Genomic DNA, 27,478 nt, shown 5'->3' on the forward strand with positions numbered 1-27,478 from the left:
CCCCACCACCAACTGTGCCAGTCCCAGAAAACTGGAGAGGAATGTGCCAAGAATTGACCTGGAGACCCAGGGCCACCATCCAGGCACCCGGCCCCAACAGAAGCCAGACAGAAGACAACAGTCCTCCGATGAGGGCATAGAATCCAGGGCGTAGACTGAAGAAGTCCAGAAAAAACGCAGATTCGACAGGCCCATGTCTGCAAAGAGCAGACGGGAACCCCAAAAGGATGGGGTGGAACGACCACGTCCAACGCACCCACTGAAATTGAAATTGGAATAAGTTTATTGAGGTAAAATACACAGAAAGGGATAAGGAAGCTCAAGCTATTCTCACTCCGTTCAGTACATCGTGTTAATACATACATATAAACACATCACAAACAATAAACATATTACCAAACATTCTGAGAGATAAACATCTACATTTCCACCTTTACACAAGTAGTATGGTACCAGACGTACACAAATACTTTTATGACCTAGGTATACTGTATAGACAATTTGCAAGAGACATTCAACAAAAAATTACAGTCTTGGTGCAAAATTCTTATATCTCTCAAGAATATCATCAACCTTTCCGTTGTGACACATCCAGGCTAATTGTACAGGAACAGTCCTTATCTCAGTGTTTCTATATACATTAATCAATGGACAATCAAGAACATAATGGGCAAGGGTGTGAGACCTTAACAAACCACATAGTTTACACTTCGTGTCATTATCATGAACACCTATCCCATATTCCCAGTAATATTTGTACCCAAGCCTGAGCCGCATGTACACGGAGTCACTCCAAGCATTTCTCCTTTTACCATAAGTGAAATGGGTGTTTTGACTCACATGTAGTGTTGCATGGTTTGACTTCTCTCATACATTATACTTCTCTCCACTTCTGCCTGTGCCTGAATATTTTTGATTTTGCTTCTTATTTGTCTCATTGTGAATTCACATTCAATGTCAACTTGTGGTTTTGATGTGGCACGTTTGGCAAAGTCATCCGCCACCTCATTGAGCACTATTCCAACATGAGATGGAATCCACATGAATTTCACACTATGACCTTTCAGCTGTATCTCAGTTATCCTTTTCTTACAATCCTCAACTATGGACATGAAGACTGGGTTTCGACTGTTTAAGGAATCAAGTGCTCCTCGGCTATCGACAAATACAAAAACATTTTTGTCGTCATGACGCACTTCCTCCAAACACGCCAGAATGGCCTGCAGTTCAGCTTGTGTGGATGATATATAATTACTAAGTCGGAGTTCAATTATCCTGTCCACAGTCCCAAACTCAGTATATTCCCTTATTAGGACACCACACCCTGCCCTGCCATCCTCCGCCACTGACCCGTCACAATATACATGTAAACTGTCGCCTCTTGGTAACCAAGAAATCATGCTTCCATACAAACATCGTAACTGTCCCGGTTCATGATGAATCTTTTTCACCTTGAGGGGTACAATTTCGACGTCTATTTTCTGTACTTTCCAGGGAGCAGACCTATTACACTGGTGAGAGGGTTTACAGCAGTTAAGTACATCGTATTCCCTGAGGTCATGAGCTAATCCCCTCGTGTAGTGTGTCTCCCTCAGTTTCCTGAAAGTGTGTACGTCACTCATGCAGGTCTGAACGCTCTGAAACAGCTTATCCCCTCCTTTTCTCCGCATGAAACGAATAGATATTCTAGTGTTAATGTCACGGACTCAATCATACACACTCTGTAAATTTAATTCCATTCTCATTATTTCAATCATTGCATTTCTTTGACATCCAAGAATAATCCTCATAGCCTCGTTCTGTATCAGCTCTATTTTTTTAATTCTGCCTTGGCCTGTGTAAGACAAAACAGGTGCTGCGTAGTCTATCAGGGATCGAACAGTGCTTATGTATAACATCCGCAAGATAGGTACTCCAACACCTTTACCAGAAAAAGCCAGTGCTTTTAAAGGATGCAGATGGGCTTTACATAAGGTGCTGATATGATTTATTTCAGCATTTTTACTCTCGCATGTGTATCTAACATACATGCCCAGATACTTGTACTTCTGAACACGGCTCAGTTCCACACCATTTAGAGTAAGTGTTATATTTCTTCGTTTCCTATACTCATATTTGGTTTTGTCTGCATTAATAACTAAGCCTAACTTGTGACAGGTTTTACCAAGTATGTTAAGCGCAGTTTGAATTTTGTTCCCAGAAGTGCCTTGTATAAGAATGTCATCAGCATATATGATCGTCGTGACCCCTGGAGGATACATCTCTGATGCTAATCTGTTCATTAATACATTGAATAAGGTGGGACTTAAAACTCCCCCTTGGGGGGTACCTAACTGAAACATCCGTTCCTTAGACATGTATCCCTGGTAATACACCTGACCTCATCTGCCTTGTAGATAATCCCTTATCCAATGTAGCAATCTCCCTGTTATTCCCAGATTGGCTAATTCGTATAAGATTACTTCCCCATTGGCTTTATCAAATGCTCCTTGTAGATCAACAAAAACTCTACAATTGTCATCCACATTAGACAAACACTTTAAGAGACAATCCGCAGTACTTTTGCCTTTGATAAAACCAAAGAGATTACTGGACATGTTATCACCTACAAGGTAGAGTAGCCTATTTAACAAAATCCTTTCCATCATTTTACAAAAGCACGATATTAAGGAGACATGCCTGAGGCCTCCGTTTGACTTAGGGATAGGAATGATGATAGCCTCTTTCCATTTTCTTGGTAACTTTCCCTCTCTATAACTCATATTAAACAAATCAAGTAAGGGACTAGGTTTCATACCGGCTAAATAATTGAGAATGTCATACGTTACTCCATCTTTTCCCGGAGCAGTGGAGCTGCCACTTTTTATAGCATCCAGTAGCTCATCGTGGGTTATCTCAGTGCATGCTATAGATCTTGTATTTAAGGCACATAAAGTTACTCCATTTCTAATATTTTCCCATGACTCAATGGTGACTCTCGTATCTTCAGGTAAGGACTCCATACCAGCAGCACTAGCCCATTTATCTACTAACTCATTAACAACCTTCCCTGGATCTGAATGAGCAATGAATTTGGTCTTACAACCCCTGATTTTATTTACTGCTCTCCATATGTCTTTAAGGTTCTTAGTACTTAGTATTACCAATGGACTGAGCAAAGTCTTGCCAGTATCTGTCCCGCGCCTCCTTCCTCACCTGACTGCATTCCCTAGCCACTTCCAACATTGTATTTTTCTCTTCATCCCTCATTCCATTTTTTAACCATTCTTTATGTGCACTCCGTAGCATTCTCTCCCACCCCTTAACTTGCTGATCATTGGAATATTTAAATTTCTTAGGTCCATGCATCTTGCTTCCCCTGCCCCCGTTATTTTCCCTCTGTACTAATTTCTCTATGTTCTCGACCATGTCCTCGTAAAAACTATCAACGCAGAGCGCGTATTGTTGATACCAATCTCCCATATTTTGAATAAAATAACTTTTCATATCTTTATTAATATTTAGCCTTTTCCTTTGAAAGTGGACGCTTTTTCCCCAGTGGTAATTCAACGTTCAAGGCAAAGTGGTCACTAAGTAGTTCCCGTACAACCCGAGCCTCCCCCATAATCCCCTGAGAGTTTAAAATGCAGGCATAGTCATGCCGTCCTCCCCTGATGTGAGTTGGTTCATTGTTTCCCAAGAGACAGGTATCTGGATGATCTTGTAGAAACTGTAACCACTTGACCCCATTAGTATTAATACTACCCACTGTCCCAAGGCTTGTGTGCCGAGCATTAAGGTCCCCAATGACCAGTAAAGGATTAGTATAAATGCAGTCAGGTAGATAGTGAGCATCGAAGCAGTTCCTGGATACATACAAATTAACTACAATAAATTCCCCTTCCCTTAATGATAATTTAACACAGACACTCTCTATACCTTGCGTTTTTGACGGCGGTTCTACTAACTCTGCTGGTATGGAGTTCTTAACATAAATCGACGTCCCTCTGATGTTATTTGCGGCGAAGAGGTGAAACCCTTTATAGCCATTTAATTTCAATAAGCCTTCATTCCAACATTGTCATTCCAACCCCTGTCTCCTCCTGGAGAGCTACAACATCAATATCATTTCCCATCACATAACAATGAACATCTGTAACCCTGTTTCTTAAACCATTAACATTCCATGACAACACTTTCAGTCTAGGGTGATCCATTATTAAGCAATTCACTTTCTAAGTCATCCCCAATAAGTTCACTAAATGATAGCCATACCGTGTATAACATCTCCCATCTCCTCCCAAGTTCACCAGTAAAAGCAACATTGCGTTTCTCAAGAGATTTTTTCAGTCCTGCAACGTCCATTATTGGCCCAAATGATTCCTTCATTTTATGTGTAATTATAGAGTTCTTCCTTTCACTACGACTATCATCATTCACACACACTTCACTTTCCTTCATTTCATCACTCAATATTTCATTATTGTCCTCAGTCACTATATCCTGACTTTCCTTCACTGTTTTGTGACTTTCCTTAACCTTCACCTGAACGTTTAATTTCGCCTCGATGGACTCGATTCTTTGCCCAAGATTTCGGAGGAAATCACCAACTTTTCTTAGTTCAGCCAACACCTCCTTGACCATATCATTATGGCCCTCTTTCTGAGCCACAGTAGCCACTTCACTCACCGTTACACTGTCACTGCCGGAGTCCTGAGTGTTGGCGTGGCTGCTTGTTGCTTGAGCCTGACGAAGTAAAGGTGACTCCTTTACCCACGCATTCGTCCGGTTCACTGGCACTGTTTGGGGCAGACTGTTTTGCTGTGCTCCCGGTGTCTGGGTAAGAGCTCTTGCTTGCTCTGTAACATTCACCAGCCGGGGAACATCCATACTCGGCCTCTTGCTACACACAGCCGAGCTGGCATTGTGAACACCTCCACAGTTGCAGCATCTGGGAACTATTTTCTCACCCAGATTAAGTCTGTTTCTACACACATTAGAGACTCCGCAGAAACGACATCTTGGATCATGTTGACAGCTCCAGGATTTATGCCCCCATCTGCAGCATTTCAGGCATATTATGGGCTCTTCCACATACTTTGCTACATGCCTGTAGCCAGCCCCGGTGATGAACACTCTCTCGGGAACTTCACCTCTCACTAGAGCCACCACCTGATTCCTAGCTTCACCTTTAATAAGGTGACTCTTGGCCCACACAAATCGTTGGTCGTCGAGGATGAATTCGGGATCTAGAATCTGAGGGTATTTGTAGATAATTACCTTCGTCAGCTTCTCATTCTCCTCCGGTATTTCCATAACAATTCCATCATATCCTTGCTGGGTAAGAAATGCAACTGCCTCCATAGAACCTACCGTTAAGTAAGGTCTGTTTACACCTTCCTTCAGCAGGGGCTCGAACTTGCGGTGTTCTCTTCCAAGTTTGACTGTCCACAGCAGCTTCTGATGATAGGCCAGCATGCATGAGGAAGGGAAGAGAAGCCTCCATCTCCGCTGACCCTCACCTTCCTGACATCGTTCCGTTCGTTCGTCGACATCAGTCTCGGCGTCGTTCTTCATTCTCTTGTCGTTTCCGTTAAGTGTATTATCACTGTCAACACTACGCCTTGCATCCTGTCTTCTCTGTTTCTTCTGTTGCCTGGTTAGAAATTCTTGAAACTCACCCTCCTCGACTGACTGGCTGCTTTCTGAGTCCATGTTAATATTGCTGTGGGAAGTAGCCAGTTCTTTTGGTGAATGAGTCTCCATCTCAGTACCCAGCATGGGGGGAGATGTGTAGAAGGCGATTAATACTAGTCAGTCTCCTTATGTGTAGACTTAGCTAAACACTAACTTCACCCCTAGTCGCAGAGCAGGTATCTTGACCCGACCGCATCCCAGGTAAGACTGAACGCACCCACTAAGATGACATGATGAAGCGCAGGGGAAGAAACCCACCCCGCCAGCCCTGAACCCCCCAAAGGGGGGAGAAGCCGTCCACCGCAGCCACCAGAGGCCGGAAGAAAACCAAAAAGTTAGTGCCCACTAACTGTGGGACCATGCGAGGGTCAACAGAGCAAGCTGCTCCCCCAGCGCCCCGTCAACAGAGAAGGGAACAGAGCCCCTTCTGAAAGAAGAGGTACACAGACACATATACACATATATACATACAGGCATACCTCAGAATAAGAGTTTAATCCGTTCCTGGAGACGCCTCGCCTTCCGAAAACTCGCATTCCGAAGTTAATTTCCCCATAAGAAATAAAGGGAAATGAATTAATCCGTTCCTGACTACCCCAAAAACCCCACATCAAACTAAATTTTTATACCTAATTCATCTAAATAAACCTACAAAACTGTGTTCCAGTTATTACTTACCTTGCTGTCGAGTGCTGTAGGCGTATGGAAGATGGTGAGGAGGGGGGAGGAGGAGAGGAGTTACTGTTTGGAAGGGGAGTCCCCTTCCATAATCACATCACATAACCCCATGCCTTGTAACACTATGGATACCACTTCTCTTTCTAAATTTTTCAAACCAGCCCCTGCTTGCCTTAAACTCTTTCTTATCTGCATCACTTGTTGCAGGGGTATTCTTTAGAAGGTCTTCGTGCAACACCCTGGCTTTCTCACAAATAATGGCCTCCGAAACACTATCACCCCTCAACTCCTTGTCGTGTATCCAAATTAATAACAACTTTTCCACTTCTTCAAGTATTTGTGGTCTTTGTGCCGTTAATGTTCTTACTCCTTTTGCCACTTTAGCACCCATAATCTTATTTTTCTTCTTAAGTATAGTGCATATTGTTGATGTGGCTTTGTTGTACTGCCTACAAAGTTCAACAACACGTGTACCGTTCTCATGCTTCCGAATGATCTCTTGTTTCTCCTCTATTGTCATCCTCACATGAGCTTTCTGGCCTTTATCCTTACCACTGGCTTTCTTGGGACCCATGGTGAGATATATAATAACAAATTGTATAGACAAATCACCAAAAATCCAACAAAACACTGAAAATCCGCGAGAAGAATTGATGTGGGGGTAGTCACTGAGCGCGAGACAATAATAAACTGAGGGGCGGCGGGGCGGAGGGGCGACGAACGCGCTAGGTCGGCTGTACGCGTATCAACAAACTCGCGTCCAAACTCGCCTCCCGAAGTAACCATCGCCTTCCGAGACAAATTTTTGGAGTAAATACACCTCGCCTTCCGAAAACCTCGCATACAGGGACAATCGCATTCCGAGGTACCACTGTATGTGTATATGTGTCTATATATACATATGTGTATATGTCTATATATACACATATATACATATGTGTATATATAGAAGAAGACCTGGACAAAATAAGTATATGGAGCACCACTTGGCAAATGGAATTTAATGTTAATAAATGCCATGTTTTGGAATGTGGAATAGGAGAACATAGACCCCACACAACCTATATATTATGTGAGAAATCTTTAAAGAATTCTGATAAAGAAAGAGATCTAGGGGTGGTTCTAGATAGAAAACTATCACCTGAGGACCACATAAAGAATATTGTGCGAGGAGCCTATGCCACACTTTCTAACTTCAGAATTGCTTTTAAATACATGGATAGCGATACAGTATACTAAAGAAATTGTTCACGACTTTTGTTAGGCCAAAGCTAGAATATGCAGTGGTTGTGTGGTGCCCATATCTTAAGAAGCAAATCAACAAACTGGAAAAGGTGCAAAGACATGCTACTAAGTGGATCCCAGAACTGAAGGGCAAGAGCTACGAAGAGAGGTTAGAGGCATTAAATATGCCAAAACTGGAAGACAGAAGAAAAAGAGGTGATATGATCACTACATACAAAATAGTAACAGGAATTGATAAAATCGATAGGGAAGATTTCCTGAGACCTGGAACTTTAAGAACAAGAGGTCATAGATACCCTGTATAAACTAGCTAAACACAGATGCCGAAGAAATATAAGAAAATTCACTTTCGCAAACAGAGTGGTAGACGATTGGAACAAGTTAGGTGAGAAGGTGGTGGAGGCCAAGACGGTCAGTAGTTTATATGACAAAGCGTTATATGACAAAGAGTGCTGGGAAGACAGGACACCACGAGCGTAGCTCTCATCCTGTAACTACACTTAGGTAATTACATATGAATATACACATTCACATACATATACACATACACACAAGGTATGTTACACACGTGTGTATGCACATACACATGTGCACACACACACAGTGTACACATGTTCATATGCACACACATACACGTGAAAAGAAAATTACAAGCCGCCGACCAGTGGGCAGAGAGCACCACGCCGGTCAGGCGAAGAAGGCACAAAACTGCATCAAAAGGCCCACCTCGACAACAAAACCTCAAAGTCGCAGCACGACCACAACACGTGCCAAAACGCAAAAAGATCAGTCTGCAAGCCAGGAAGACCTCGGAACTCCAGAAGGCAGAACCGGGTCACACACGAGGAAACAAAGCCCCCCTGAACCCACAAAGGGGGCACCAAGAGGAAGAAACCTCCGGAACGAAACCAAAGAACCCAAAGGAACTCGGAATCAAACCAGGGGGAGCCCAAACCACCACATTTGCCGGCAGAGATACACCACAGAAAGGCAAAGCACAGCCCTCAGACAGAACCCCCAGGGAAACAGTCAAAACAGACCGAAAACCGAGGGACAAGGTGTGGGAGCAAGCGCAACAGCCAGGGACACTGAGCCCAAACCCCAAGGGCCCAGACCCAAAACAGACAAAATGGAAAACCCGGTGTAAAATCAACACTCAAACGTTCCCAGAGGAACAGGAACAGGCAGAAAACACCAGAAAAGCAAAGAAATGACAACAGGAGAATAAAACCCCTGAAAAAGGGTGAAAAAACTCACCCCAGACGCTCGCTCGCACACCCAGGCGCCCGTAAACAAACCGCAACGCCGCCGTGGTGGCCACGCTGGGAAATCGGCAGAAGAAAATGGCCACCAGAACAGTGGGCTGTGACCGACGCAAAAGATGTGAAAATACGCCAGCAAAATTGGGAAGCAAGCAGATTGGATGGGCAAAAAACTCAGCCCAAAAGCAGAAAACCCAGGCAGGGGCAAACCGCCCCAGAACTGCTAGCAGGCATCCCCCACAGCCCTGGGAACCAGCAACAGAGGCCCCGGGGCAGAGCGTCCTCCAAGCCCTCCGCCCTTAAAGAAAAGGAAGAGTCCATGGGAAAGGCAGCAAGAAAGGGCCGCTGGTAAGACCCAGAAGCCTTGGCAGGAGGAACAGGCCCGAAAACCTCCGTCCCCAACAAGAACGGGGCAGCCCCCGAAAACCGCCCAAGTCTCGGGCCCAGCTAAACCCCGCCTCGACCCCGAAACCTGCAGACAGTCCGGAGCTGGGAACAGGGAGGGAAAGGGGCGAACAGCACCTAACCAAAACGGGGCGGCCTCGGGGCATCCGAGTGGGAAACCAACCTAGCGTGTTGCTGCAACCTAACCTAGCTTGCAACACGGATGCCGCCTGTACTCTGAACAGTAATAACATCAGGAGAGTACTGGAGAACAAGCAGAGAATCTCTCTCGCAAGATTCCGGGTCAAAGTGTCAGTGACCCAACAGGCAGCATGATGGAGGTAAAAGTGGCGTCTGTCACCCGGAGACAAGGGCACAGCAACCAACAATCCCGTACAAAACGGGTTGGAACCTGGAAGACACATTCAATGGTCCACCGAGGCCAGACAGGGGTTTCCAGGGCCCGTAGGCTGACTGTTACGGGAAGCCCGGGCAAGGTGTTGCTAACCAGTTAAGAAACCAAAAATAACAAGAGGGTAGAGGATAGCACTGAAAACCCCTGTGACGTGTACAATCACGGGGGCCTAGCAGAGGGCCACCAAACACTACCAGTGGAACTATAGCCACACTAGGCAGACCCCCACCAGGCAAATGAAAATAAAAACAAAAGAAAAACCCCGCAAAAGTACACCGTCTCCAGAGGCAACAGGAACCGGTCTCCAGAGGCAACAGGAACCGGTCGCCGCTTAGGTGGCAGGTCGCGCAACACCTTGATGCCCTAACCAGCACAATACCAGTCCCTACCCAGGGCCAAACAAGGGCCCCAAGCCCCAGCTGGCCCCAAGGGCGAGGCAAATGCCGAGCAGCAAGAACCTCTACGGGAATGGTTCCAGAACGCCCCAGGGAAGATAACCCTGTCACGCAAGGGCAGTACTAACAGGGCGCTTAGGGAAGGAAGCCCCTAAGCGCATGCAGCCCCAGCACTGATGAGGTACTCCTGGCCACCGCACAACACAACACACGGCAGTGAACGCCACACAAGGCAAACACCGCCTAGGAAACTGAGGCCAGAGAAGCGTCTATCCCTGCTGACATTAACTTATGAAATGAAGCTAGGCAGCCGGCGCGGTAGGTCCGGGGCTCCCCCCTCCCCCTCTCGGGGCGGGGAGGGCTGCGCGGATGATCGGCGCGGCAGTAAAGTGTGATGTTTGCTTGTTTCCTTGGGATTGTAGGGAGTTTCTGCCTCTGTTCGGTTTTTTGTTTTAGTTGTTTACCATGTGGGGTTTGTTTTGTTATGCCTACCTTTCTGGGTGCCTAACCCTGGTCGATGGCAGATAAGGAAAACCCCAACCACAAGGGGGTTTTCCAGGGCCATTGCTCCCTGAAACCTCTCTAAAGGGGCCAGGTTCTGGCGCTGGTCCCTGGTAGGTCTGAACTCCTTAGCTAATGTCCCGGTCTAATATAACATACATTAGCCCGATAAGCTCCAGGGAGACGTAGGGGCTCCCCATAGAAAATTTGCTTAATAACAATTGTTTAAAAACATTTAATTAATAATAATTTAGAATTTGCTTCATTAAACTGTACCATTTTAAAAGAAAGTTAAGATTTACGCTCGGATGATTGAGGTGGATGGCCTGTTGCCATGTGAGGGCCCGCCATGCCAAAACAAACCCAATACCAACGTACAGTTACATCGACCACCAGTCCGGTATATGAGGCTCCAGATACCGGTCTCCCAAACCAGTCGATGGAACCGGCAAATCGGTAAATAAAAGGCCATTAAATTGAGTGGATACTATTTCACCAACCATGAAGCTGTTTGCGCCGCAGGATCGGCACAAACATCTCAAGCAGTGCAGGCAAGTAGTTTCAAAGCGTTATATGACAAAGAGTGTTGGGAAGACGGGACACCACGAGCGTAGCTCTCATCCTGTAACTACACTTAGGTAATTACACTTAGGTAATTAAAGACGACGCATGAGCAGCGGAGACCAAGGCACCAGACCCAGGAACAACCTCAACCTACATCCTCTGCATGCCAATTCGAAGACAGTTGCAGGAGGGAAAAGAAACGCAAGACCAAAGCCAACAAGTCACGAGCGTGCAAGTCCTCAGCCACAAGGGCAGCCGAAAGGGAGGGAACCTGCACGTGAAGCTGAACCATACCTACATCCCACAGAAGGGTAGGGGCAAAAACACACACACACACACTGAGGTACTCAAAGTCGCCCCACCAGGAAAACCTGGACCACAGTCAAATGCCTTCCGCCACTCAAGCGTGCGGGTACAACAAAGTACTCCAAGCATCCAATAACAACAACGAGCAGTCCACAAGCCAGGACGACTCTGGAATCTCATAACGAACCCAGTATGGAGACAGAAGATGCAAACCTGAAGGATAACGGATCCATAATAGAGGCAAATTCTGGGTCGCGCAGGAGGTAAGCCGCAATAGCTGCCTGGACCTCAGTAGGTAAGACGTAGGAAGTCGAAAACCTTCGGAGGGATGGAACTGAAGAACACGAAGGGATACAGAACCGAACCCAGAGAGTTGCCAAACCCAAATCCACCTCGTACGCACACTGGATGGGGAAGGGGGGGGAGGAAAACCCCACTACTTGCAACAAAAAGCCCCATATTGAGGGTGGGAAAACCCAGGCGGGGTTTAGCAGGGCACAAGGTGCCCCAAGTTAGTCCCCTCCCCAACCTCATGAACCTCCACATCAGGCTCCGGAGACGAGTCATCCTCCAAAGCCCCTGCCCCACAAGAAAAAGCCAGGGCAGCCGGAAAAGCACGAAGAAAAAAGGCCCACTCGTCAGAGCCTGTCGCCACGGCTGGAGGAACCGACTTGAATGCCTCAGTCACCACCCCAGAATTGGCAATCCCTGAAACTGCCCAAGTCTCAGAATCCTCTAAACCCTGCCCCGACCTCGAAGCCCACAGACACTTCGGAACCAGAAGCAAAAGGGGGAGGGGGGGACCAGAATGAACCACAACAGGGGAAGAACGAGGGGGGTGCGGACTGAACCAAGGCCGAAGTGACCCACCCTCTCCAAGTCTGGGTCCCTATAAGCAAACTGGGACAGCCTCAAGGCATCCGGGGTGGCAACCAACCTAGCACAATGCAGCAACCTATACCTAGCATGCAACGCCTGAGCTGCCTGCATCCGAATAATGTCATCAGTTGATTGGGTGAATAGTCACAAACAAGCAACAATGCTCGCACAACTCTAGGTCGATGGTGTCACCGACCCAATAGGCAGCATGATGGAGGCAAAAATAATGAGTGTCGCCCTAAGACAAAGGGACAGAGCAACCCTCAAACTCGCACAAACTAAGAGGGAACCCAGAGGTCGCATCCATCGGACCCTTTGCGCCCCCGCCGGGTTTCCCAGGGCCCTTAGACTGGTATCGCTATGGGTAAGCCCAGGTAGGATACTGCTAACCGGCACCCAAGTCTACCAAACAAACTTCTAAAACTGAACCCCCGGGATGTGTCCACTCACGGAGGGCCAAGCAAGGGGTACTACCAAACACAGGAGGGCAAGACTCTAATATAATAGGGGGGCAGGGAAACAAAAGCAGACCCCCCACACTAGGCACAAACAAAAATGAAAAGAAAAAACCCGCAAGAGGACAACATATCCAGGAGGAACAAAGCCTGCCTGCCACTGTAATACGTGAAAACTAGCTGCGCGGAATCCAGCGCCAATGCAAAAACTACCACTTACCCCAAGGTAACAATGGAGGAGGAAACCCCCAACATTCCCAGGATGGTCAATCACCAAGCAGCAAAAGACCAACAGAGGTAGAACCCCAAGCCTCAAGGGTGGAACTTACAGGGCACTCAGGGAAGGAAACCCTAAGCACATGTAGTCCGAGTACCTGTAAAAATTACTCCCAGCTCACATGCCACCATAAGAGCAGTTCTGGACAAGACAAAGCACAACACAGAGGGAAACTGGAGTTGGAGTCACACGACCGAGCAGGATCACATCAGCCGAGAAATGACAGGTGGATAGCCGACGTGATGGGGAGCCGGTCGGCGGAGCGGACAGCACGCGGGACTTGTGATCCTATGGTCCTGGGTTCGATCCCAGGTGATGGCGAGAAACAATGGGCAGAGTTTCTTTCACCCTATGCCCCTGTTACCTAGCAGTAAATTGGGTACCTGGGTGTTAGTCAGCTGTCACAGGCTGCTTCCTGGGGGTGGAGACCTCGTCGAGGACTGGGCCGCGGGGACACTAAAAAAAAAAAGCCCCGAAATCATCCATTGCTCCTCGTGCCTCTCTGAGGGGGCCAGGTTCTGGCTTGTGGTCTCCGGTAGACCTAGAACTCTAGTCACACTGACTGATGCCAAAGTCTAATAATACTGTAAACATATCAGCCTGGATAGCTCCAGGGAGTCAAAGGGGCTTCCCCCAGTAAATTATTCTAAAAGTGAACAAGATCAACATCAGTACATTAACAAACATTACTAATGTTTACCTGCAAGGATTAAGTGCCAAGCATTTGCTTAAGGTAGCAGGTCATACACAAGACATTTGTATTATGCTGTATTGTATAACTTGAAGAATGTCAATGAACAGAGCAATGTTCATTTAATTATAAACTTTTTAGAACAAAGTCCAAGCAATAAAGCTAAACATTATTCAGTCATAATCATTAGCATATACAGAGGAACCTCGGGTGATGAGCAGCCGCATCTACAAGCACTTCAGATAACAAGCGAGTCACTCGCAGAAAATTTATCTCGACTGATGTGCATCAGTTCCGTTAACGAGAAAACCACGTGGGGCTTCCTAGTATTTCCACTGGTTCTAGCAAATTCTCGGACACCTCCGACGACAGTGTTATTTTATCATGCAGGATAAGCATCCCTCTGTATTTATTTGTGCTTTTATTTGTTTCTTTTTGTGGTTTTTTGACTAGAATTTGTAACCCATGATATCGCCAAAGAAGCTGCTTGCTAAAGATAGTGTTGCCAAGAGAAAGAAAGACACAATTACTGTATACTTGAAATAAATCATAGCAAACTATGAGCATGGTTTGCTTTCGTGGGGAGCCGGTCGGCCGAGCGGACAGCACGCTAGACTTGTGATCCTGTGGTCCCGAGTTCGATCCCAGGCGCCGGCAAGAAACAATGGGCAGAGTTTCTTTCACCCTATGCCCCTGTTACCTAGCAGTAAAAATAGGTACCTGGGTGTTAGTCAGCTGTCACGGGCTGCTTCCTGGGGGTGGAGGCCTGGTCAAGGACCGGGCCACGGGGACACTAAAGCCCCGAAATCATTTCAAGATAACCTCAAGATGGTGTCTGTGTGACTTATCTCGCCAGGCAGTACGGAGTATCCATACCGTAACCCCTCTCCTCCTCCCCACTGTCTCAGCAACGACTCTTCATAAGGTAAAGTACAATTGAAAACAGTAAAACAAAACATTTATGATAATTACATGTATTATAATTACATTATAAAATTTCATATTGATGTTTTTCGGGGTGGAACAGAATAATTGTATTTCCATAATTTTATATTTGTTTCGCAAGATGAGTGTTTCACATGATGAGCTCGGTGCCAGAACAAATTAAATTCGTTAACCGAGACTCCTCTGTATACATATACATTGAATTGTTAATCTTTAGTAATACATACACATTTTCTGCCATTCTGGAGTTCATGGTGAATTCAACATCTGATAAAATATTTAAGCACTGATGACTCAATCTGGAAAGAAAATTATCTTTAAGTTATTTGAACAGAAATTCCAAGACCAATAGTCATAATAGGTGTTATATCATGTTCTGAATTACATACTTACTTTATAACAACTTCACTTCATAATCCACACTAGTGTACATTTTTCCTTTAATATACATGATGCTAGTTAATAATCAATGGGAATTACTTATTACTGACATTAGGTAAATCAACAATTAGAGGAAAGGCAACACAGACATTAATATTACTCTGACAGAAAGATAAGAAAAGCAATTAAGGAGAGTAGGCCTCTCAGCCACCATCACAGTCCCAGATGGTATAGCCCCCTATGCTGTCTCTGCCTGCCCCACATCCATCACAGTCCCAGAGGGTACAGCTCCCTATGCTGTCTCTGCCTGCCCCACATCCATCACAGTCCCAGAGGGTACAGCTCCCTATGCTGCCTCTGCCTGCCCAACTTCCATCACAGTCCCAGAGGGTACAGCTCCCTATGCTGCCTTTGCCAGCCCAACTTCCATCACAGTCCCAGAGGGTACAGCTCCCTATGCTGCCTCTGCCTGCCCCACATCCATTACAGTCCCAGAGGGTACAGCCCCCTATGCTGTCTCTGCATGCCCCACATCCATCACAGTCTCAGAGGGTACAGCCCCCTATGCTGCCTCTGCCTCACCCACATCCATTACAGTCCCAGAGGGTACAGCCCCCTATGCTGCCTTTGCCTGCCCATCTTCCATCACAGTCCCAGAGGGTACAGCTCCCTATGCTGCCTCTGCCTGCCCCACATCCATTACAGTCCCAGAGGGTACAGCCCCCTATGCTGCCTCTGCCTCACCCACATCCATTACAGTCCCAGAGGGTACAGCCCCCAATGCTGCCTCTGCCTCACTCACATCCATTACAGTCCCAGAGGGTACAGCTCCCTATGCTGCCTCTGCCTCACCCACATCCATTACAGTCCCAGAGGGTACAGCCCCCTATGCTGCCTTTGCCTGCCCATCTTCCATCACAGTCCCAGAGGGTACAGCTCCCTATGCTGTCTCTGCCTGCCCCACATCCATCACAGTCCCAGAGGGTACAGCTCCCTATGCTGCCTTTGCCTGCCCATCTTCCATCACAGTCCCAGAGGGTACAGCTCCCTATGCTGCCTCTGCCTGCCCCACATCCATTACAGTCCCAGAGGGTACAGCCCCCTATGCTGCCTCTGCCTCACCCACATCCATTACAGTCCCAGAGGGTACAGCCCCCAATGCTGCCTCTGCCTCACTCACATCCATTACAGTCCCAGAGGGTACAGCTCCCTATGCTGCCTCTGCCTCACCCACATCCATTACAGTCCCAGAGTGTACAGCCCCCTATGCTGTCTCTGCCTCACCCACATCCATTACAGTCCCAGAGGGTACAGCCCCCTATGCTGTCTCTGCCTCACCCACATCCATTACAGTCCCAGAGGGTACAGCCCCCTATGCTGTCTCTGCCTCACTCACATCCATTACAGTCCCAGAGGGTACAGCCCCCTATGCTGTCTCTGCCTCACTCACATCCATTACAGTCCCAGAGGGTACAGCCCCCTATGCTGCCTCTGCCTCACCCACATCCATTACAGTCCCAGAGGGTACAGCCCCCTATGCTGTCTGCCTCACCCACAGCCATTACAATCCCAGAGGGTACAGCCCCCTATGCTGCCTCTGCCTCACTCACATCCATTACAGTCCCAGAGGGTACAGCCCCCAATGCTGCCTCTGCTTGCCCCACATCCATCACAGTCCCAGAGGGTACAGCCCCCTATGCTCTGTCTGCCTCACTCACATCCATTACAGTCCCAGAGGGTACAGCCCCCAATGCTGCCTCTGCTTGCCCCACATCCATCACAGTCCCAGAGGGTACAGCCCCCTATGCTGTCTCTGCCTCACTCACATCCATTACAGTCCCAGAGGGTACAGCCCCCTATGCTGCCTCTGCTTGCCCCACATCCATGACAGTCCCAGAGGGTACAGCCCCCTCTATGCTGCCTCTGCCTGCCCAACTTCCATCACATCCAACCAAAGGTCAAACTTGACAAAGCCATCACTAAAGATGCAATTACTAAATAAAATGAAGTACAGCTGATAACTAGTAACAACATACTGACAACCCAGTCAATATACTTTAGTCTTGAACATAGTCCAGGACTAAAGTTAACTCACTCTCATTGTATGTCCACAATACAGTATGTATATCTACTGACATATAGAGATCTCCAAGGGTTACCAAACAAGAGGAGCAAGTGGTAGAGGGATTAATTCTATCCCAACACAAACCTTACATATAAACGACAGTTTGCAGAAGAGATGACATACAATGGTAGTCTTTATGTTCGGAATACACTGTTACATCACCCTGCTACTGGAGCCGTCATGTCATATCTAAAGAACAGCCCACTTGAAGCTAGAGTGGAGTACTGCTGCACAATGACAGCCCCTTTCAAAGCTGGAGAAATTGCTGACCTGGAGAGCGTGCAGAGATCCTTTACTGCTAGAATCCACTCAGTAAAACATCTAAACTACTGGGACCGACTAAAGAGCCTAAATCTGTATTCCCTTGAGCGGTGGGAGACACATAATAATCTATACGTGGAAAATAATTAAGGGACTGGTCCCAAACCTGCACACAGAAATAACATTACATGACACCAGAAGACATGGCAGAATGTGCAGAATACCCCCGTTTAAAAGCAGAGGTGCAACAGGTACTCTGAGAGAGAACTCTATCAACATCAGACGCCCGAGACTGTTCAACACGCTTCCACAATACATAAGGGGCATAACTGGCAGACCCCTCACAGTGTTCAAGAGAGAACTGGATAAGCACCTCCAAAGGATACCTGATCAACCAGGCTGTGACTCATACGTCAGGCTGCGAGCGGCCGCGTCCAACAGCCTGGTTGATCAGTCCAGCAACCAGGCCTGGTCGACGACCGGGCCACGGGGACGCTAAGCCCCGGAAGCACCTCAAGGTAACCTCAATCCTGTTTCCTAGTTCTGCATCTCTGTTTTGGTATAAATTTTTTTGTGCCTTTATCATATATTTCACAAAACTTGACATACATCTTATTCACTTCCTTGCCTAGCATCAAGTCTGTCCAATTATACTCACTAAAAAAATTTCTAAGGTCACCATAATGTCCCCTCCTGAAGTCTGGTTTTTCAACTGCTTCAACCTCCTTATTTTCTTCCAGCTTATAACGCATTGCATACTTTATTCCCAAAAAGACATGGTCACTTTTACCCAAGGGAGGAAGGTACTGAATGTCAAATATCTCTTCCTCCTTCCTGGTAAATATCAAATCTAGCATGGAGGGAACGTCCCCTTCCCTCATCCTCGTAGCTTGTTTAACATGTTGATACAAGAATGTTTCCAGGATGAGGTCTACAAATTTACAGGTCCAAAAATCTTCTGTTTTAGCTTCATATGCCTCCCAGTCTATGGATTTCAAGTTGAAGTCACCATTAAGGCAAATGGACCACATCCCTCCTGCTGCAGCTCTCATCTCCTCCTGGACTCTGCTCTCTCGAAGAAAAGAATAATGCCCGTCCAAAAACCACAAACCACAAATGGCCCTAAGCACTCTCACGCCGAGGGGAAGCTCCCCTCACCCTTCCCTCACCCCTCCCCCACCCCAAACAACATATCCGCCTATGTTGGGACCCCTCACACCTACACACAGCCTCTACATAGCTTACTTACTATCTTCTTTTAATCAAAACTATTATCTACACACAGGATTAAGTCTACGGCAAACACACATACATATTCATTTACTATTATCCTCATATTCCACTCATATCCTTGTATTTCTTACTCTACCACTTACCCCACATACTCTCCTACACCCCCAACAACATGACCTCCCATCTTTCCTGACCGCATACCCAAACACCGGACGCTCACACGCGTCCGACACGCCACAACTTCCGGGAAAATCCCCCAAAACCCATTGTGCTCCAACTGCCTAGATGTCGCGCGTCGCACTATTCGCGGGGATCCCACCCGCCCAGATGGCGCGCGTCGCTCTAGGCGTATATTTCACTACTACTGTGTGTAATTGTGTAATTGTATCTGTGATTCTGGTATGCAAGTGGGTCTGGCATCCAGTTCCATCTAGAATCCAGTTCCATCCATTCTCTATGACTCCCTTTGAGTCCGGCTGCTCGCAGGGCTCACATCTGTATAGGTGTGAACCCAGTACTTCACATCTGCTTCCTCAGGCCTCCAGCAAAGAGATGCCATTTTGGAACAATTCTGTGGGTACTCCTCCTGAGTGTGAGGGGCTTCAGTACTGAAAGTGACCATAAGTAGTGTATGCAGCAGCAGCTCACAGCACTGCCATGCAGCTTATGCCCACAGCATCACTTAACAATGATGAAATAGACGAGTAACTGCAATTATTTAACGATGAGTGTCACAGAAGATCCTGACTGTGATAAAGACTATGTACAAGGTTCAGATATCAATGAACCCAATGCTGGTTAACATGTTCATAGAGGCAGACATCCACAGTAAATAACACCAATTTGGTACTTCTATGCACTATGAAATTTTAGAAAATGACCTTGTGGAAAATTATTCATATTCATGATTTATTAGTGACCAAGATTCAGATAATAATAGCAGTGCTGTGGCTAGAGTTAGCAAAGTGCGTAGTATATCAGGAGGCACTTTGCTTTGTCAGATGCAGTCGGCAACTAACTGGCAGGTGGTGCTATGCTGTGCTTGGGTTATGAGATTACCACACCCACCATAACTACTTAGTGGTTCATATTGATGTATAAAATGTAGATAGATATATATATAACGTGTACACAGTGTAATAAACAGCAAAAACGTACGTGAAAAGAAAATAATAATGATTTCAAAGAATATAATACGGTACTGTGTGCATATTAGTAACACAAGTACTGTCTCCACTCGATTATCTGGACTATATGGGAAGGACCTCCAGCCGGATTATCACGTGTTCCAGTTAATGGTACTTTTTCACCTACGAGTCCAAAACTAACCATTTCCAACTATTTTTATACTACAAACAACATAATTTGAATTGCCTTGCCACATAATTATTAAATATTCAACTAGAAATCTCAACTTACCTTGTTGTTGTTCATCTTCTTGATTGATGCCACACATCTTGAAGTTAAAAAGTCTTGACAATTTACGTAACCTATACTAACACAACACTAAAATTAACACTTAAAATTACTGTACAGTGCATTAAGCAAAGTTAGTTTTGACTGCCAGCTGCAGAAGCCTAACTGGTTGAAGGCATTTGGCTTGCTGGTGACTCCTCACTTGTTGAAGGCGCTTGGGTTGCCTGTGATGCCTCACTTGATGAAGGCGCTTGGCTTGATTTTCGTACCATATAAGAATCAAGTGTAGCTTGCCTTCTGTGTTCACTGGCCAGTTGTATGATCAGCTCTTTGGTTCGCCTCAGGTACTGATACATGTTTCCAACTTCTGAATGAGAACAATTGGATGAAAAATTTATTAATCCGTCAACATAGGTCATGAGAACACTGTATTTTGTGGTCATTGGTGTTGGTTCTTCACTGCCTTCTTCACCCTCCACCTCTTCGTCGACCTCACCAGTAATAGACTGGAGAATCTCGTCTTCACTCATCACACCATATCCTGGGTCATTATGGCGTCTTTTTCAAGCCAATCAACCATATCCTGTCTTTCTAAGTTTTTGCCGGCATTTCTGAACATTCCATGGATTTCATCTGTAAATCCTTCAAAATCCATTTCTTCATCCTCCTCATTTCTGACTGCAGACGTGAGAAGTTTTTTCCAGGAATTTTTCAAAGTCGATTCCTTTACTTCACTCCACACCTTGACCCAGTTATAGATGGCTTCCTTGATTGCATAGTTCTTCAAATTCTCAAATTTTTTTTTAGCCCTGTAATCCACACCGAGTTCAATATCTTCCGGAGGAGGCAAAACCTCCAAAACTTCGTTCAGCATCTTTTTGGTGTACAACCTCTTCATGGCACAGATAACTCCCTGATCCATAGGCTGGATGAGAGAGGTTGTGTTAGGAGGAAGTGCCATATACGTTATCTTGCCATCATGTGAGGTTAACGTGTCAATTTTGGGGTGGGCAGGCGCATTATCAAGCAGCAGCAAAGCCCGAACTTTGCTTGGCCAAACTTGTATTTGAGTTTCTTAACTTGATAGTCACAAACTTCCCTGCAGAATACGTCATGAAACCAGGAAAGAAAGATCTCCTGTGTAAACCATGCATTTTGTGAGCTATGATATTTGACTGGCAGTCTGTCCATGCAATGTTGCAAGGCTCTTGGTTTCTTTGATTTTCCAACAATTGCACACGTGATTCTGTCTGTGCCGTCGGCATTCGCACACATCGTGACCAATAGCCTGTCCTTGTTGACCTTACGGCCTGGCACACAACCCTCACTCCTCATTGCTAGAGTTTTTTCTGGTAACCTACTCCAATAGTAGCCCAGTTTCATCAGCATTATAAATTTGATAAGAATATAAATTATTTGACAAAATGTATGCTCTTAATATCTGTTTAAATGGTTCTACACGGCTTTCATCTGCACTCAATTTTTCACCGACAATTTTCCTCTTCACAATATTGTGCCAACCTTTGAACCTTGCAACCCACCCTTCACTGGCTTCGAAATCCTTTATTCCAAGGCTTGCTGCAAACCTGCTTCCAGCATTTTGTATTTCTGGGCCGCGAATTGTCACACTAGATGTGCGGTGCTGAGCAAATCACTTGTACACAGCCTCATCCAACTGTACATGCGTCGAAGTTTTCATAGTTTTCCTACCACACCCTCTGGTAGTGCTTGCACCTTCACTTTCACAGGTTGAAATGTATTTCAGAATTTTCTCTTTTTGTTTCCTTATATCAGAAACAATACTAGTGCCTATATTAAATTCTTTGGCAACACTTGAAGTAGACCGGCTATTTTCACAAAGTTGTATAACATGTAACTTGTCCTTAATTGTTAGAACAATCTTCTTCCTCTTAATACCTCCAGAACGATTGATGCTGCTACCAGACATAGTCTTGGCCAAAAATGTTCAAAGTTACTATCAAAATAACAAAGTTATTTAAAAAAAATATTTCACTAATGGCGCGGCAGTGTGGTATATCACGAGGGTTGAGAGCACATGGCTTGACCAGGCATGGACGGGTTCACTTGGGGCAAGGAGGCACGTTACGTAGGCCGAGAGAGCCGGTCGGCCAAGCGGACAGCACCCTGGACTCGTGATCCTGTGGTCCCGGGTTCGATCCCGGGCGCCGGCGAGAAACAATGGGCAGAGTTTCTTTCACCCTATGCCCCTGTTAGCTAGCAGTAAAATAGGTACCTGGGTCCACCCATGGACCCCTCCGGAATGCAGCAGTCTCATTCTTCGCCAGAAAAGAAGGAGACGGCTGCAAGCGAACAAAACAATCACCACGACCAAAAAAGCAGAAACCCCTGCGCCGGAGGAGAGCATGAAGCTCCCCTACCCGACCCCCAGAGGCCAAAGCCAACAAGAAAAGTGCCTTGGAAAAACAATCCTGGACCGAAGGGGCCACAACGAAACGAGGAGACGAAAGGAAAGCGAGCACTCTCCAAAGACCAGGACGGCTCAGGCGACGCATGAGCAGGCCGGAGGTGAAACAATGCACGAGACAGCTTGCGAAACGGCGCAGACGTAACATCAATACCGGCGCAGACGTAACATCAATACCGAAGGCAAGCTGAAGCGGCTCCGCCAGCGCCGCACGATATGAGGCAACAGTGTTAGGCATAAGATGACGGTCCTGAAACAACCACGAGAGGAAGGACAAGACCACCCGAGCAGACAAGGAACTAGCGAGGACGCAAAAAGAAACAGAAGGACCGCCAGGAAACTTCATACTGCCGCCGAAAAGAAGCCATCAGGTGGGACACCAACAAGGAGGCCACCTGATCACCATGGAGATGATGATAGACTCGAGTCAAAAAACCTATACGCGAAGACTCGAGGAGATCAAACCAGCCACGTGACGTACCGGCCCGATCTGCTGAAAGAGGCGGAGCCGCGGGAAAACCCTGGGGTTCGGACATCGAGCAATCAGCGCCCGAAACCAAGGTTGGGCCGGCCACCAAGGGGGCAGAAGAAGTCAGCCAAGACATTGGACACGCCCTGTACATGAACCGCCAGGAGAGCCAAACCCCGAGAACTCAGCAGACGAGTCACCCGAAGCGACCAACCCCAAAGCGACAAGGACCGCATCGAACCCCCGCGGTTCAGGGAATGAACCACCAGAGAGCAGTCTGAATAGAGCCGAATCATCGATCCGCGGGCCTCCCGAATCCTCCCCAGAGCAAACCACACTGCCGCGAACTCCCGCACCGTGCTGTGAGCTCGACGGAAGGACGGATCCCAACGCCCCTGGCCGGCCTGGTGAGCACAGGTCACAAAACCCCAGCCGAGAGACGACGCATCCGTGTACACATCAAGCGAGGGCTCGAGTAGGCACTAAGGCACTGAACCCCGAAAAACCCGAAGAGGAAGCCGGTGACGCAGCAACCAACGCAAGGCCCCCGGGGGTCGAACTCTGCTATCGCAAGAGAGGCGGAAGGGGTGGGACCCCAAAGGAACCAGAACAGCCGTCGAAGCCAAACCCGACCCGGCGGGTAGACCACCATCGCGAAGTTCAGGCTCCTGCACAGCCCCTCGAGCAACAGCCGGGTGACCCGAGGGCCCTCCAGAAACAGACGAAGGCGGGACCGCAGCCGCAGGAGAGACTCCGGAGGGAGAGACAAGGAGGCGGTTCGAGAGTCCCAAACGAGACCCAGCCAAGTCCGAACCTGAGAGGGAACCAGATGGGACTTCCTCCAGTTCACCAAGAACCTGAACCCGGCGAGCTGGGAAAGAACCAAATCCCTGGCTAGCAAGCAAGCTGACCGGCTGGGAGGCCAAACCAGCCAGTCGTCGAGGTAGGCCAACACCCGAACACCTAGGAGACAAACGAGTCACCACAACCCGTGTAAGGCGCGTGAACACGTGAGGTGCCAGGTTCAACCCGAACGGGAGACAACGAAAGCGGTAACTCAAGACGCCCCACAACAAAACTGAGCCAGTCCCTGAACCATGGATGAATTGGGACATGCCAATAAGCGTCCCGGAGCTCCAGGGACACCATCCAAGCGCCCGGCTCCAAGAGGAGCCGAACCTGAGACAGCGTAGTCATCCGAAAGGAGGGGCAATGAACCCAGGGGTTCAAACGGGACAAGTCCAGAATGAACCGCAGGTCCGCGCAGTCCCGTTTTGGAACCGGAAACAGTCGTGAAACCCATCTGAGGGACGACGTCGTTTCGACGACGCCCAAGCGTACCCACTCCAAGACGACTCGACAGAGCGCAGGGGAAGAAACCTGCCCTGCTAGCCCCAACCCCCCCAAGGTTGGGAGGGGCCACCCAACGCCACCGCAGGCCGCGAGACACGACCCGAAAGGCCCACGAATCGTGGGACCAGGCGCGGGCGAACAGTGCAAGCCACCCCCCCATCGCCCCGTCAATGGGGCAAACCGCGAAAGGGCCGGCGACCCTTACGAGACCCAGAACCCCGCACAGAGCGAACACCGCGTCGACCAGACGAGGGAGGGTCCGCAGGAGCAGCCAAACCCGAACCTGACACCAGAGGCCTACCACGACGAGAGGAACCCCGAGCCCTGGCACGACCTTTCCGGGAAGACCCACCCCGGGACCCCCGGAAAACCAACAAGTCCGACATCGGACGACAAGCCGCCGACGCAGCCTGAATAAACTGCGCCACAGCCGACTCCTCAAACAGAAGAGGACAAAAAGGTGAAGAACGCCTAAGAGCCAGAGCCCAAGCAGATTCCACGGAGGAACCCAGCATCGTCTGCCGACACGCGAGACGGGAAGCATAAAACAGGGAAACCGCATCCCGCAAAATCGGCGTGAACAGCTTCAACAAGGCAGCCGACGAACGCGCAGCCGAAGACAAGATGCCGGACCCCGGGACGGACCCAAGCGTCCTCACATCCTCCTTGAGCCAATCCGAGGACAGCTCCAGGAGGGAAAAGAACCGCAAGGCCGAACACAAAAGGCCCCGGGCGCGCAAGTCCTCCGCAACGAGCGCCGCCGAAAGGGTGGGAACCTGCACATGGAGCTGAATAACGCCCACATCGCGGGGAAGGGCAGGGGCAAACAAGCACTCATTCAGGTACTCAAGCTCGCCCCCCAGGAAAACCTGAAGCACCGTGGAAGCTTCCCGCCACTCCAGCGTGCGGGAACGACAGAAGGAATGCCAGGAATCCAGAACAAACAAGGGGCAGTCTGCTAGCCAGGACGACTCCAGAACCTCATAACGGAGCCAGAAAGGGAACGAAGTCCCAAACCTGAACTCGGACGGATCCATTTCCGAGGCATAATCCGGGTCACGCAGGAGGTAAGCTGCAAAGGCCGTTCGCACCACACCAGGTTGGATGCGATAAGCCGAAAACCTCCGGAAGGACGGAACCGACGTACCCGGGGAACACGGAACTGAACCCGGGGAGGGGCCGACACCAAATCCAACTCGTACGCAGAAGGGGGAAAAGAAAACCCCACTCCTTGTAACAATAAGCCCCGCTCAGAGGGAAGAAAAACCCAGGCAGGGTCCAACGGGGCCCAAGGCCCCCAAGTCAGCCCCTCCCCAGCCTCGAGGTCCTTTACCACAGGACCCGAGGCCGAGTCCTCTCCCCCAAGCCCCGAACCCACAAGACTAGGACGGAGCAGCCGGAAAAGCTGGAGGAAGGGGGGGCCCACTGGTCAGACCCAGAAGCTTCGGCCGGGAGACAAGACTCGAATGCCTCTGCCGCCCCCCAGAAGGGGCACCCCCAAAGCTGCCCGAGTCTCAAGATCAAGTAACCCCTGCTCCGACCCCGAAACCCTCAGATGCTTCGGGGCAGGAAGCAGGGGGGGGAGGGGGACCAGAACGAACAGAAGGGGATGGACGAGGAGGTGCAGACTGAACCAGGATCGAAGCGACCCCCACCCCCAAGTCCGGGTCTCGAAAAGCAAAGCGGGGCAGACCTGGGGCATCCGGGTGAGCAACCAACCGAGCGCGTTGCAACAGACGAAACCTAGACTGCAACGCACGCGCTGTCTGTACCCGAAGAGAATCATCGGAGGATTGGGTAAATTGAGTCGCAAGCAAGCAGCAACACTCACAGGACTCAGGGTCAAAAGTATCAACGACCCAACAGGCAGGGTGGCAGAGGCAAAAACAATGAGGGTCACCCTGAGACAAGGGGGCCGAGCAACCCTCAAACTCGCACACAGCAAGTGAGGACTCCAGGGTCACATCCATCGGACCCAAGCGCCCCCTAGGGGATTCCCAGTCCTGAGTGTTTACTTTAAGAGGACTCGCGCTCAGGTAGTCCCAGGCAGGGTGCTGCAAACCGGCGCCCAAAACTACCAAGCGAACTTCTATAGCTGAACCCCATGGACGTGTACACTCACAGGGACCTAGCAGGGGGCGCCACCGAGGAGAACAGTGGAAGGGCAAAAACAAACTGAATAAAATGACAGAACCCCCCACCAGGCAAAAACAAAAACAAAAACAAAACCCCGCAAGAGGACAGCGAACCCCAAGGAACAGAGCCGGCTGCTATGTCGGGAATACAAGCTGTGCAGCACCCTGCGCCCCTACCAGTGCAAACTGCCTCTTACCTGCCGGTAACAAGGGAGAACATAACACCCAAGAGCCCAACAGGCGGCCGAAAACCGAAAGGTAAAACGGACCAGCCGTGGCAGACCCCGAGGAGCCTGTGGAAGGTGGCCCCAAGAGCAGTACTTACAGGGCACCTAGGGAAGGCAGCCCTAGGCGCATGCAGCCCGAGTACTGAAGATAACTCCTGGCTCTCGCACCCACAAAACACCACACGCAAAGCACAGTGCAGTAGCGACACCGGAGCCAGAGCACACGACCATCGCCTATAGCATCAGCCTCAAGAACCGAGGTGTGGGTAGCCAGCGAGGAGGGTCTGGGGCTCCCCCTTCCCCCTCCCGGGGAGGGGGGAGCTGTGCAGACAGCTGCGAGGCGGTGTGTGACGTCACACTAGTTTGCTTGTTTTCTATTGGGGAGTTCTATCCACTAGTTCGGCTTTTGGTAGCAATTTTAACCAGAATAGGGGTTTGTTTTGAGGCGCTTACCTTTCTGGGTGCCTGTTCCGGTCCATGGCAGACATAGAATGCTTCCAACCACACGGGGGCTTCTATAGGCCATTGCTCCCCTTGCCTCTCTGAGGGGGCCCGGTTCTGGCCGTGGTCCCCGGTAGGCCTAAGAACTTCATACACATGACTGATGCCAAAGTCTGACATTAGCATATCAGCCTGGGATAGCTCCGGGGAGCCGACGGGGCTCCCCCCAGAAAATAACAATATTTTTGAAGGAAACTTCAGCCTGTGCAAATTGCTTTTAGGAAACTTGTATGGTATTTTTTATTACATAATTACTAG

General features: G+C 48.5%; 1 protein-coding gene across 3 annotated transcripts in view; it reads right to left on the reverse strand.

Moving 5' to 3' along the window:
* The window catches only part of mei-41 (meiotic 41), a 641,172-nt gene that overhangs the window by 605,162 nt on the left and 8,532 nt on the right, over positions 1-27,478 (reverse strand). For 2 of the 3 annotated variants that reach the window (XM_045729178.2, XM_045729176.2), the window contains exon 2: positions 14,901-14,972. The exons of the other annotated variant lie outside the window; for it this stretch is intronic. Coding sequence is in view for 1 of the 2 variants with exons in the window: in XM_045729176.2 (XP_045585132.2) it covers positions 14,901-14,926 (26 nt within the window). In the remaining variant the exon portion in view is untranslated. The remainder of the gene's footprint in view (positions 1-14,900; positions 14,973-27,478) is intronic. 3 annotated transcript variants of the gene reach the window in all.

The sequence above is a fragment of the Procambarus clarkii genome, chromosome 77 (assembly GCF_040958095.1).
Source record: "Procambarus clarkii isolate CNS0578487 chromosome 77, FALCON_Pclarkii_2.0, whole genome shotgun sequence".
Taxonomy (NCBI): Eukaryota; Metazoa; Arthropoda; class Malacostraca; order Decapoda; family Cambaridae; genus Procambarus; species Procambarus clarkii.